The sequence below is a fragment of the Pristiophorus japonicus genome, chromosome X (genome assembly GCF_044704955.1).
Source record: "Pristiophorus japonicus isolate sPriJap1 chromosome X, sPriJap1.hap1, whole genome shotgun sequence".
Lineage (NCBI taxonomy): Eukaryota > Metazoa > Chordata > Chondrichthyes > Pristiophoridae > Pristiophorus > Pristiophorus japonicus.
Window position 1 is genome coordinate 18,816,713 of NC_092010.1, and position 14,426 is coordinate 18,831,138.

Below are 14,426 nucleotides of genomic sequence, written 5' to 3' on the forward strand. Positions count from 1 at the left end.
ACTGGCTGTTCTCCCTCCCATTTCAGAATGTCCTGCACCTGCTCCGAGACATCCTTGACCCTTGCACCAGGGAGGCAACATACCATCCTGGAGTCTCGGTTGCGGCCGCAGAAACGCCTATCTATTCCCCTCACAATTGAATCCCCTATCACTATCGCTCTCCCACTCTTTTTCTTGCCCTCCTGTGCAGCAGAGCCAGCCACGGTGCCATGAACTTGGCTGCTGCTGCCCTCCCCTGATGAGTCATTCCCCTCAACAGTACCCAAAGCGGTGTATCTGTTTTGCAGGGGGATGACCACAGGGGACCCCTGCACTACCTTCCTTGCACTACTCTTCCTGCTGGTCTTCCATTCCCTATCTGGCTGTGGACCCTTTCCCTGCGGTAAGACCAACTCACTACACGTGATACTCACGTCATTCTCAGCATCGTGGATGCTCCAGAGTAAATCCACCCTCAGCTCCAATTCCGTAACGCGGACCGTCAGGAGCCGGAGGTGGACACACTTCCCGCACACGTAGTCGTCAGGGACACCGGAAGTGTCCCTGAGTTCCCACATGGTACAGGAGGAGCATAACACCCGACCGAGCTCTCCTGCCATGTCTTAACCCTTAGATACACTTAAACTGGTAATAACAATGTTAAAAGTTACTGACCAATATAAGAAGAAAAAGAAAAACTACTCACCAATCACCAGCCAATCACTTACCCGAACTACATCCTGAAGGGTGGAAGATGCCTGTGCGTGGATTTTTTTAACGTGGGGTGACCGTTGCACATCAGCCACCACACGGGCTTGACAGAGCTAGGTCTTGGTCCAGTGGCGAGGATTACCCAAGACGACTGGAGACCGGCTCTGCTGCACAGACCTAGTACGTACACATATCGCAGTGTGGGCTGCCCCTGGGCCCAAACTCGCCCCTCCCCTGGGCCCCGATCACGTCCCTCTACAGTCTCTCGCCGCTCCTTTGCCCCGACCTCGCCGCTCCTGCCCACGCTCCAATCACCGACCTGGACCTTGATGACGTCACTCTTTGCTGCCGTCGCCCTGCTCCCTGAAGTGGTATGCCTCCACACTGCTCCTTTTGTGGCCCCGACCTGCCGCTGGTGTTCTCACGCAGGTGGGGGCCTCCACACTGCTCCTGGGCCGCTGCACCTCTGCTCCGCAGCGTGGAGGCCCTGACCTGCGTGGTGGAGTGGTAGAGCTGGGTGTTATCAGCATGAATCTAGAAACTGGCCCGGTGTTTGTGGATGATGTCACTGAGGGGTATCACACAGATGAGGAGGAAGAGGGAACCAAGAATAGGTTCTTGGAGAACTCCAGAGGTGACAGTGTGGGGGTGGGAGGAAAGACCATTGCTGGAGATGTACTGACTGCGCTTGTACAGATAGGGAGTGGAATGATGTAAAGGCAGTTCCCGAAGAGCTAGACAATGGAAGAGGGCTGATTGAGGGGACTAGTGTGTTGCCCATATAGAATGTTGGGGAGAAGTCAAGGAAAACTGAGGGGTAACGCACTGAAGACACAGTCACAGCGGATGACATCATGACTTTGGGCCAGGGTGGGCTGGGTGCTGTGAATGGTATTGGGTAGAAATTATGAGGCCATTCTTTATAAATGCATTATGGTTTTTCTACACACAGAGCGCAAGGAATCTTAACCCAGATTATTCTCTGCTTGTTGAGATGGCAATCAGAGCCATGATCCTATTTTTGTTTTTTGCAACAACTTATTTGAGATTTTTGCACTATGCAAAGACTGTTGTGCCACCCATGGGTTAATGGCCCCTGGCCTGTAAAATAGTTTCAACATTCAATTTCTCCAGAAGATTATACATGTGATAGTTCTTCACCTTGCTGGCTGGCCGCTGAATATTGGGGCGCGGCTATTTCACACAAGACAATTTAAAGCTTGTCAAAATTTCCTGGACTTGATTGTTTGGCCTATTGCAGATGAGAGTCCCATTGCGAGATGATCGGAGGAGTAAATCGATAGAAGAAAGAGAGGAAGAGTATCAGCGGGTCAGAGATCGAATATTTGCTCGAGAGGTAAGCCACACAATAGTTATTCATGAAATGCGTTTTTTTTTTTGGAGGGCTGAAATTTTCCTGTAGAATAATAAATTATGAAAATTAATCTTGATCAAATAATCAGATTACAAAACCCTATTTTTAAGAAGTCGTATTCATTTAAGGTAATGAGGATTTAAGTTATATATTTTCTCTGTATATTCGAGAAATTTACCACCATCGATTCGAATGTGTAGCAAATGATCAATAGGATGATCCAAAATCTATCTGGCAGAGATTTTGGAACATATAGCCAAGAAGGAAAACTTTCTTGTATGTAGTAACTTTTCACATCTCTCTGATACATCCCAAAGTGCTTCACGTACAATGAATTATTTTGAAGTGCAGTGACTGTATATGGGCAAACATGGAAGCCATTCTCTGCTCTGCAAGATGCTGCAAACCGCAATAAAATGAATGGCCATTTAATCTGTTTTTGGTGTTCATTGAGGGAAGAATGTTGACTAGGACAGGAGGAGGACTCCCTGCTGCTCTTCAAGTAATGCCATAGGATGTTTAATGAGCCCCAGAACAGGTAGACGGGGCCTCGGTTTTGAATCTCATTTGAAGACAACACCTCCGTCAGTACAGCACTGAAGTGTCAGTCTAGATCCTGTGTTTAAAACGCAATAGTTCAGTGCTGCAACAACAATACTGCAGAATAAATAAGTGATGGTCTTCAGGTGATGGAGCGCCAAGATTCATACTGTTTGTGGAGGGTATTTGACCCACTAAAGAAAACTTTAAAGTGTCTAGGTCAATTTAATTAGGATTTGTAAAACAATCTAATGTTTTCTCTTTCAGTCCTCATACAATGGCTATCTGATGGAGAGCAGGTCAGTGTCATGTGCACAGTAATTGTATATGTAGTTGTTTCTTTTAATTCAAAGACTGTCCCAAACCTTTAGAAATACATTTATCTTTCTAATACAATCAACAGACTCTCCAAAGAAGGCAGTTCTTCTAGTTTGCAAAAAAGGAGGCAGCTTTTTAGGTATTCAACTATTTATTTGGAGCTCTAGCTTCTTAAAGAGCAGTGCTATGCCAGTGCATGGCTGTTTGTCGTTGGATGGCTTTGCAATGTGTTTGTCATAATTCCGTCTACTCTTCTCACTGACAAGTTTTTTGTACTTTGCTGCTCTATAATCTGAGAGTGCATGGGTTCACACTGCCAAACTCATTTTGGCTGATCAAATAGTTTTTAAACTGGATAATACATTTCCAGTTTCTCTTGACTTAAATCTCAATACTATTTTTGTTTTGTGTTGATTAATTAGCTGTAACAGAAACACGTGCCCTTGTATCCCAGTGTTTTTCTTGAGGGTTCCAGGTTAGGTACAAGGTGAATTGAGAGATCCCTTTATCCAATCTCAATAACTTACCTCAATCCAACTTCAACATAATGCCCAGAATGGCAAAAGCCTATGTTTAGGTTTGCACTACTACCATCCTTGATGAGGAGAAATGTTTCCACATTCCTTCATTAGTAGTTTATTTTTCCTCCCTCTCTGTCAGTACCCTGTGCCACACAAAAGGTGGCAAATATGGACTTTGTAGGAAGTCAAGATTATACAGAGATCACCTATAATTGCGGTGAAATTTTGCTTCCGTTACTCTTGGTGTCTGTGAGAGACTTTAGGCAGTCTGAGAGAAGGAGGCCATTATAGTAGTTTGTCAGAGTGTTTGCATGTAAGTGAATAAATTGATGTGTTTTGCGATGTCAATTTAGTGTGACTCTTTAAATAATCTCTGCTAGCTTTTACACTGTGGTCTTATTGTGCCTGGTTAACATTGGAGAAAAGTGTGGCTGTAATCCATGTCAATAGTTGAGGTCTTTCTTTAACGTGTGTGCTCACGATTTTCCACTTTTGAGTTTTGTTGGCCCCCTTAACACTGACTTAAATTTGAATGCTTGTTAATGATTTATTATGACAGGTTGGTTTTAAAGTAAAGCAGTGTATGCATATACAGGATATGCTGTGTAGGGCAGTGGAGTACAAGATTTACACCACATGTTGCCTGTATATGTCTCTCAAAGCCTCTCATTTCTTGGATTCAAATTCTTCTGTGTAGCATTCCTGGAATAAATAGATTGATGTACTGAAGCACTTTGTGTTTGATGTGCTGATATTTTTGTTGTTTCTGTTCGTTGCAGTTGTGAAAATGCTGGGCATGAAAACTAGTTGAATAGCCCCACCAGCCGCCACATTGTGGCAAAGTTTGTGCAGTGCTCGAATAGTCCAATTTAATGATGTTTAAAGTTAACAAGAAACAATGGGCTTACAATAATTCTGTAAAAGCAGGAAACTCTTGTATCTAGCCAACGGTGAAACCTCATAGTGGAACAGTGCAGCAGTCCGAGCACTTCACTGTTGCGCGATATTTTCAACAGGTCACGCTCAGGCCACTGATTAGTGTTTCCGTTGTTGCAGAGGAAACCGAGAGTGCCTAAGCAGAGCTTCTAGCAGCCGTCAAAGCAGCACTGAGAATGAGCTGAAGTCCTCCGAGCCTCGGCCGTGGAGTAGCACGGATTCTGACAGCTCAAACCGCAGTTTGAAGCCGCCAGTAACCAAAGCAAGCAGCTTCAGTGGAATCTCCATCCTGACCCGAGGGGACAGCATTGGCAGCAGCAAGAGTGTAAACAGGGTCTCCAAAACAGGTACACATTTTACTGATGCACTTCAGGGAGTTGTTTTCTGTACTGTCCTTGCATCAATAATCAGTTGGCTTCAAGTCTCCTCTTTATAAAGGCTCAAGGTGTGTTATGTTTTCTCCCTAATATTTCTTTACAAAGTCATTCCTGACCGAGTGATGGGTTTCTCAGGATTCATCCAATGTCTTTCACTGGCTGCTAACCAATTGTATTCGAGCAGCTGGAGTGGCTTGCCATCCCATTTTCTTCACCTACTTGTAGAGAAGTGTCTGGCTTCCACATGACACCTTCCCACTAATAACATGGCTAAGATTGGAAACATGTCACATAAGGACTTACGGGAACAAACTGTGTCCTGCGACTCTGGCGTGACGAGTTGCTATACTGCAATGGATTGCTTGACTGCCAGATTGCACCATTTTGTGCTGTCACACCGTTGGCAATGAACTCCCTCGACTGGATTGTGCCATGTTGAGATGCTCATTTCATGCTTCTACCAGGCACTCATAATAACTAGTGACTTAATGTTTGGGGGGTGGTCTTTATTGCAGAGCTGCTGGTAAGCAACTGTAATCCCAGCTCCGGCTGAGCTTTTTAACTTGTCAGAGCACTAAAAGGATGCCATCCCTGTATAGAACAAAGAACCAACTGCTGGCCCCCAGCATCTGCATCAGTGGAGCCATTCCATTCTGGCCTGCAGCTGTCAAAATGTGAAATGTCTCCTCACGGAGAGAAAATGAGTAACACATGTGTTTTGTAACCTTTTATTTTGGAGGATCCTTCAGATTGAGATGAATTTCCTGCCACAACTATTGTTTCCTTTTAAATCAGTTTCTTGCAGGGTTTTCGAGCAATTTGTTCCCATCTGTTCATCAGCTGAAACCACAGCAAAAATTGAGGGATAAATTGTGCAATCTCGTTATCTGAATCTCTGCGAGTGATTTATATTCTATTTTATACATATCGTTATAAAAGGGAACAGATTAAATTTGAGAACGAGTTCAGATTCTATCCAAACCTTTACACTTTGGGAGGGAAAAAAGAGAAAAATAACTGTCTATTAGCAGTTAATGTATTTCTATAATATCGTGATGCTTTTTGAAGTATTCTGTTCCAATGTTACATTATCTTAGCTATCTATCCCTTTGTGTCACACACGAAGAGTCGACATCCATTTTTTTTAGTTGTACGAATTGAGCTTGTGTGATCTGCAAGAATTGAACAATTTAAGTGTTTTGTTTGTTATGGGGCTGTGCATAAGCTTGTAAGGCAGCCAAGTAAAGCTTCATAAGATCATTCGTTCTGTGTTGTAAGAATTGGGACTCCTCTTCTAGGCTTGCCACTCGGGACTCCTGAATTAACTTCATCAGGTTACGTACAAGCCACTGCACAGCAGCTTGGGAGGACCGTCCTGTGTAATTCTGCACAACAGCAGCAACTGCCACCCACACCTCAGCAGCAACCAATGACCAATCACATGATGTCACAGGTGAGTCGCCATTCGGTATCCCTCCCCTGAACATAAAGTGCACTAGATTATTTGGCTGTGATGCTGCATAAGGTGAGGGCAAAATTGATTATGTCCTGTTGGAAAAAAGATGTGGGTTGGCAAGTTGGGGTGAATTGAGAACAAAACACATGGTAAAGCATTTAGTACAGTGGAGCCTGCTTATTATCATATTTTGTCCAAATTCCTTTACTGTCTTGATATAACCATAACATTCCAATGACAGTTTCTGTATATAATGCAGGAAAATGTGCTGCTAAAATTGTCAGAATTTTACTTTATCCCGTGCGGCAAAATGGATCCAAACTTGCGGTGTTTACTGTGAGTTGTTTTGAGTTACTTGATTTTAATTCTGCGTTCTCTCGATATTGGGGCGTCTCAGACAGCAATAAAAAGAGAAATCTGCTAAAACCTCTTCAGTTACTGCTGTTGGCAGTTTTTCATTTTTAGTCATGGATGCACTTATCATCGAACAAGGATGACTTGCTTCCACAAGACTTCGGACGTTTCAAAGAAGGACCCATGTTCCAGTCCTGAACTCCAATTGAGGGGGTGGAAGATGCCTGTGCGTGGATTTTTTTTGTGTGTGTGTGGTGACCGTTGCACATCAGCCACCACACGGGCCTGACAGAGCTCGGCCTTTGTCCAGTGGCAAAGGTTAACCAAGACGACTGGAGACCAGCTCTGCTGCACGGACCTAGAGCGCACACATATTGCAGTGTGGGCTGGCCCGTGCTGCCCCTGGGCCCTCGGCTCTTCTGGGCCCCGTACCCTCATTTGCCGCACTTTCGCGCACTTTTACAACAATGGCGGCTGACCATCCCAGTACACACACTTCATGGTTCCATTTATGAACCAAAATATCTTGCAGAATATTTTTGCGATTACAGTACAGCTTTTAGTGAAGCAACTTGCGTAACATAAGCAAATGTTTTAGAAAAAGCATTTGTGTGGCTTCACCCTATTACAGGAAGTCTGAACAAATACAATGGTGTTAAATTAGACTAGTTTTGGTGTTTTTCCCTCTTGCTGCCTGTTTTTTCCCCTCCTCTCCTGAAGGTGGTGCCTTATGCTACAATATGGTTTCACAAGCACGAGCAGACTTTCAGTGCATGTGAAATTTGACTGTGTGTTGCCAGGCTTTGTCACCATGGGTGGTGATGGGGGCGGTAAGGCAGTTATCCCCAAGCATGTACTTTCCACCACAAGTCACTTGATGGCTGATTTTTTTCTTTGGTCTCCGAGCCCCTGGTTCGAGAGGTAACAATGGTAGCACCTATACTGCAATCAGTTAATTCAGCACAAAGTAGGACTCTAACCTCGGGGCCTGCTGTTGAGTACCACACCAGGAGGCATACTTATACCCTGCCCCATTAGGATAGTCTCCTTGTTTGATGTTTTATTGCCTAACGGATTGGATTAGTCAGTACCATGACAGAGGGAGACTTAGTTGCCATTTGTTTTTCAGATTTATCTCTAAGCTAGCTATTTAAGAACTTCTTGACAAGCAGTCGCTAAATGGATCAGTGATTTTTTTTTGTGTGTGAGAGAGGTTACTCAATAGTTGATGATATATGCTGGAAAATCTAATGTATAACTGTCTCGTTCACACTGTAAAGAAATAAGAGCAGATACACAAATTAGAACATCAGCACAGAGTGTTCCCCCAGCTCCGCAGCTGCTCTTTCGTATGTCTGCCATCTCTGACCCATGCAGTATATCACCTGCATCAAAACAAGCCAAGTATCGCTATCAAGGGCTTTAATAACTGCAAAATTCATGAACATTAATCGCCACTTTTGATGCCTAAATTGCTTGTAACAACATGACATTACTACCTTACATTTTCCTTATGTTCTTAAAACACCTCCACAAAAACCGATGCATCCTAAATCTCTCATAATTTGGGACAAAATTGACTAATGGGGAAAAGCAGAGTAAAAACAGTGGAAGTTGCTGATCTGAATGTATCTAGTCGGGTGGCAGTGAGAATTCTCCACAAAGGACTGCCTGCTGGTGCCAAGCATCATACAAACCTTAGACGAGGCATAACTGATTTCTTCAAGGAAGGAGCTATCAGACTAGCAGTGTTTAGTTTCTCTCAGACGGAGGCCACTCAACAAAAAGATTCTAGTCACACGCAGAAAGGTGTCACGAAGGTCTCCCTGGTACTAGTCAGCACTGAATGCCTTTTGGGCCACACACTTGCAAATACAGCATAAATCCATAAGTGTTCCTGTTTCTCAGGAAGTGATTGAGAGTGCCACCAAAGCCATGCCCACTAGACTAAAGTATCTCTAAATAATCCTGGCTTAGTGTACTCATCCCACTTGGCCTGAAAGATGGTTAACCTATGACAAACTGCATGGAAATTGTCCCTATCTGTTTACTGTTGAGGCATCCTTCGACTCTCGTTAGAATGGGATTTTTAGGAAGAGGATGTTAACTTTGCATCCTTTTCAGGACAGTACACATTGGGGTTGCAACCCGCCTCACCATGCCAACCATTGGAATATAGGCATAAATGGATTCCTCTGTGGCGGGCAAACAAGTTTCTTATGTAGACCTTCCAGAGGAATGGCACGAGTATTTTTGCATGAAAAGTTTGAATCCCTGAACAAATCCCATTTATATTCTGGTCAATTAAATATGGCCATATTCTGTCCTGCCTGATGGCAGATTAGAACTTCTCTGGGGAAGCAATCTATCTGCGAACTCTTCTGTCAACTTCTAGGCATCTAGGACCACGATTCCTCTGAAGGGAAGGAGGCAGTTCTAGAGGGCAGTTTGTTTTGATCAGAGCTGGTGATTTACAGAGGTGTTCAGTGTGCAGATCGCTCAACGCCTCGATCTGTTCATGCCAGGGTCCCCCGATGCTGGAGTAGAACTTTTCTTCCAGATTTCACATGGGCTATGTTATGTATGCAACCCTATGTAACCAGCGTTCAACCGCCACCAGAGGGCGTATCTGTTGGAGTCCCAAGGGATCCCAGCATCCCTTGGGAGCATTGTATATAAGCAGGCCTCCCATGCTGTACCAACACTCGAGTTAGAATAAAGCGACGAAGGTCACACTTACTCACGTCTACAGTACTCAATCACATTACTTTATTCTGGACATAACTGGCAACGAGATAACGAGCCATCACGTGAAAATGCAGAGAACTGTTGATAACCTGGAGAAATTCTCAGAAGGGGACGATTGGGAAGCCCTCATGGAGCGACTCGACCAATACTTCGTGGCCAATGAGCTGTAAGGGAGTGTGAACGCTGCCAAACGAAGGGCGATCCTCCTCACCATCTGTGGGGCAACAACCTATGGCCTCATGAAGAATCTTCTTGCTCCGGTGAAACCAACAGCCAAATCGTATGAAGAACTGTGTACGCTGGTCTGGGAGCACCTAAATCCGAAGGAGAGCGTTCTGATGGCAAGGTATCGATTTTACACATGTCAATGGTCTGAAGGCCAGGAAGTGGCGAGCTACGTCACCGAACTAAGGCGCCTTGCAGGACATTGTGAATTCGATGGATTCTTGGAGCAAATGCTAAAAGACTTTTTTGTGCTTGGCATTGGCCACGAGGTTATCCTTCGCAAACTATTGACTGTTGAAACACCGAACCGCAGCAAAGCCATAACGATAGCCCAGGCATTTATGTCCACCAGCGATAACACCAAACAAATTTTGCAGCATAAAGATGTTTCGGCAAGTACTGTACACAAAGTAATGTTGTTTTCAGGCAGGAATGCATATGGCAGAACGTACACGCCTACAGCTGCATGACCTCAGATGACTCAGAGTCCGCCATCAAGCGTTAATGCGAGGTAGTTAACACCTTGTTGGCGCTGCGGAGGTGATCATCGAGCCCATCAATGCCGCTTCAAAAACGATGCGTGCAAAGGCTGTGGAACAATGGGTCACCTCCAGCGAATCTGCAGACTAGCTGCAGACCTGCAAACCACCACGTTGCAGAGGAACACCAATCCATGGCGGATCAAACCGAACTAGAGACTCAAACCGAAGAAGCCGAAGTGTACGGGGTACACACCTTCACCACGAAATGTCCACCGATCATGTTAAAAGTTGAACTGAATGGAATTCCAGTATCCATGGACTTGGACACGGGTGCGAGTCAGCCTATCATGAGCAAAAGGGCCTTCGACAGACTGTGGTGCAACAAGGCACACAGGCCCAAGCTGAGCCCTATTCACACCAAGCCGAGAACTTACACTAAAGAGCTGATCCCTGTAATTGGCCGCGCAGCAGTAAAAGTCTCCTATGATGGAGCAGTGCACGAACTACCACTATGGATCGTACCAGGAGATGGCCCCACACTGTTCAGCAGAAGCTGGCTGGGAAAAATCCGCCGGAACTGGGACGACATCCGAGCGCTTTCGTCCGTCGATGACGCCTCGTGCCCAGGTTCTGAGCAAGTTTCCATCATTGTTTGAGCCAGGCATCGGAAGTTTCTCGGGAGTGAAGGTGCAGATCCACTTGATTCCTGGTACACGACCCATCCACCACAAGGCATGGGCGGTGCCATATATGATGCGAGAGAAAGTGGAGATCGAGCTAGACAGGCTGCAACAAGAGGGCATCATCGTGCTGGTGGAGTTCAATGAGTGGGCCAGTCCGATTGTTCCGGTTCTCAAGGGCGATGGCACGGTCAGAATTTGTGGGGACTATAAAGTAATGATTAACCGTTTTTCGCTGCAGGACCAGTACCCGCTACCCAAGGCAGACGACCTATTTGCGATGCTGGCAGGAGGGAAGACATTCACCAAGTTGGACCTGACCTCTGCCTACGTGACGCAGGAGGTGGCAGAATCTTCGAAAGGCCTCACCTGCATCAACACGCACAAAGGTCTGTTCATCTACAATAGATGCCCACTTGGGATTCGATCAGCCGCAGCTATTTTTCCAAGGAACATGGAGAGTCTGCTAAAGTCGGTTCCGCGCACCGTGGTTTTCCAGGATGACGTACTGGTCACAGATCGGGACACCATCGAACACTTGCAGAACCTGGAAGAAGTTCGAAGTTGGCTAGATCGTGTGGGATTTGGGTTGAAACGCTCGAAGTGTGTTTTACTGGTGGCAGAGGTCGAGTTCTTAGGGAGAAGAATCGCGGCAGACGGCATCAGACCCACCGACGCCAAGATGGAGGCCATCAAGAACGCGCTGAGACCACAGAATGTGACGGAGCTGCGGTCGTTCCTGGGACTCCTCAATTATTTTGGTCATTTCCTTCCCAGGTTAAGCACCTTGCTGGAACTTCTACATGTGTTGCTACGCAAGGGAGATGGCTGGGTATGGGGGAAATCACGTGACAGCGTTTGAGAAATCCCGAAATCTGTTCTGTTCCAGCAAACTGCTTGTCCTGTATGATCCTTGTAAACGTTTAGTGCTAGCTGGCGATGCGTCTTCGTACGGGGTCGGGTGTGTGTATTACAACAAGCAAACTAATCGGGAATATTGCAACCGGTCGCTTATGCGTCCAGGAGCTTGTCCAAGGCTGAAAGAACCTACAGCATGATTGAAAGAGAAGCTCTGGCATGCATTTAAGGGGTAAAAAAAATGCATCAGTATCTGTTTGGGCTTATGTTCGAGTTAGAAACTGACCCACAAGCCGCTCATACCGCTATTCTCAGAGAGCAAAGGTATCAATACCTCGCATCCAAAGATGGGCGCTCACGCTGCCTGCGTATAATTATGTAATTCGCCACAAGCCAGACACACAGAACTGTGCTGATGCTCTCAGTCGACTACCATTTCCCTCCACCGGGGTGGAAATGGCACAGTCTGCAGACTTGCTCTGGGTGATGGATGCATTTGAAAACGAAAAGTCACCCGTTACGGCCCACCAGGTCAGGACCTGGACCAGCCAGGATTCTTTACTATCCCTTGTTTAAAAAAAAAAAGTCTGTCCTCCATGGGAGCTGGTCCAGCATCCCCGCGGAGATGCATGAAGAGATCAAGCCGTTCCAGCGGCATAAAGATGAAATATCCATACAGCGGACTGTCTTTTGTGGGGTAATCGCATGGTTTTGCCCAAGAAAGGCAGGAAAACGTTCATATGCGACCTACACAGTACCCACCCAGGCATAGTAATGATGAAAGCTATAGCCAGATCCCATGTGTGGTGGCCTGGTATCGACTCAGATTTGGAGTCTTGCGTGTGCCAATGCAACACTTGCTCTCATAGAAACATAGAAAATAGGTGCAGGAGTAGGCCATTCGGCCCTTTGAGCCTGCACCACCATTCAATCAGATCATGGCTGATCATTCACCTCAGTACCCCTTTCCTGCTTTCTCTCCATACCCCTTGATCCCTTTAGCCGTAAGGGCCATATCTAACTCCCTCTTGAATATATCCAATGAACTGGCATCAACAACTCTCTGCGGTAGGGAATTCCACAGGTTAACAACACTCTGAGTGAAGAAGTTTCTCCTCACCTCAGTCCTAAATGGCTTACCCCTTATCCTTAGACTATGTCCCCTGGTTCTGGACTTCCCCCAACATCGGGAACATTCTTCCTGCATCTAACCTATCCAGTCCCGTCAGAATTTTATATGTTTCTATGAGATCCCCTCTCATTCTTCTAAACTCCAGTGAATACAGGCCCAGTCGATCCAGTCTCTCCTCGTATGTCAGTCCTGCCATCCTGCGAATCAGTCTGGTGAACCTTCGCTGCACTCCCTCAATAGCAAGAACGTCCTTCCTCAGATTAGGAGACCAAAACCGAACACAATATTCCAGGTGAGGCCTCTGTTACTGTACAACTGCAGTAAGACCTCCCTGCTCCTATACTCAAATCCCCTTGCTATGAAGGCCAACATACCATTTGCCGCCTTCACCGCCCGCTGTATCTGCATGCCAACTTTCAATGACTGATGGACCATGACACCCAGGTCTTGTTGCACCTCCCCTTTTCCTAATCTGCCGCCATTCAGATAATCTGCCTTCGTGTTTTTGCTCCCAAAGTGGATAACCTCTCATTTATCTACATTATACTGCATCTGCCATGCGTTTGCCCACTCACCTAACCTGTCCAAGTCACCCTGCAATCTCTTAGCGTCCTCCTCACAGCTCTCACCGCCACCCAGCTTAGTGTCATCTGCAAACTTGGAGATATTGCACTCAATTCCTTCATTCCAAATCATTAATGTATATTGTAAATAGCTGGGGTCCCAGCACTGAGCCCTGCGGCACTCCACTAGTCAATGCCTGCCATTCTGAAAGGGACTTGTTTATCCCGACTCTCTGCTTCCTGTCTGCCAACCAGTTCTCTATGCACGTCAGTACATTACCCCCAATACCATGTGCTTTGATTTTGCACACCAATCTCTTCTGTGGGACCTTGTCAAAAGCCTTTTGAAAGTCCAAATACACCACATCCACTGGTTCTCCCTTGTCCACTCTACTAGTTACATCCTCAAAAAATTCCAGAAGATTCGTCAAGCATGATTTCCCTTTCATAAATCCATGCTGACTTGGACCGATCCGGTCACTGCTTTCCAAATGCGCTGCTATTTCATCTTTAATAATTGATTCCAACATTTTCCCCACTACTGATGTCAGGCTAACCGGTCTATAATTACCCGTTTTCTCTCTCCCTTTTAAAAATAAAAGTGGAGTTACATTAGCTACCCTCCAGTCTATTGGAACTGATCCAGAGTCAATAGACTGTTGGAAAATGATCACCAATGCATTCACTATTTCTAGGGCCACTTCCTTAAGTACTCTGGGATGCAGACTATCAGGCCCCGGGGATTTATCAGCCTTCAATCCCATCAATTTCCTGAGCACAATTTCCCGCCCAATAAGGATTTCTTTCAGTTCCTCCTTCTCACTCGACCCCTAGTATTTACGGAAGGTTATTTGTGTCTTCCTTCGTGAAGACAGAACCAAAGTATTTGTTCAACTGGTCCACCATTTCTTTGTTCGCCATTATAAATTCACCTGAATCTGACTTCAAGGGACCTACATTTGTCTTCACTAATCTTTTTCTCTTCACATATATCTATAGACGCTTTTGCAGTCAGTTTTTATGTTTCCAGCAAGCTTCCTCTCATATTCTATTTTCCCCCTCTTAATTAAACCCTTTGTCCACCTCTGCTGAATTATAAAATTCTTCCAGTCCTCAGGTTTGCTGCTTTTTCTGGCCAATTTATATGCCTCTTCCTTGGATTTAACGCTAT

At 45.6% G+C, this 14,426-nt stretch overlaps 1 protein-coding gene across 9 annotated transcripts in view; it reads left to right on the forward strand.

The window, feature by feature from the left end:
• The window catches only part of LOC139240912 (R3H domain-containing protein 2), a 205,813-nt gene that overhangs the window by 120,385 nt on the left and 71,002 nt on the right, over positions 1-14,426 (forward strand). For 6 of the 9 annotated variants that reach the window (XM_070869420.1, XM_070869419.1, XM_070869421.1 and 3 more), the window contains 5 exons: positions 1,952-2,047; positions 2,873-2,904; positions 3,009-3,062; positions 4,501-4,727; positions 6,056-6,210. In XM_070869420.1, the coding sequence (XP_070725521.1) occupies positions 1,952-2,047; positions 2,873-2,904; positions 3,009-3,062; positions 4,501-4,727; positions 6,056-6,210 (564 nt within the window). The remainder of the gene's footprint in view (positions 1-1,951; positions 2,048-2,872; positions 2,905-3,008; positions 3,063-4,500; positions 4,728-6,055; positions 6,211-14,426) is intronic. The other 3 variants (XM_070869424.1, XM_070869426.1, XM_070869428.1) reach the window with 1 other exon arrangement.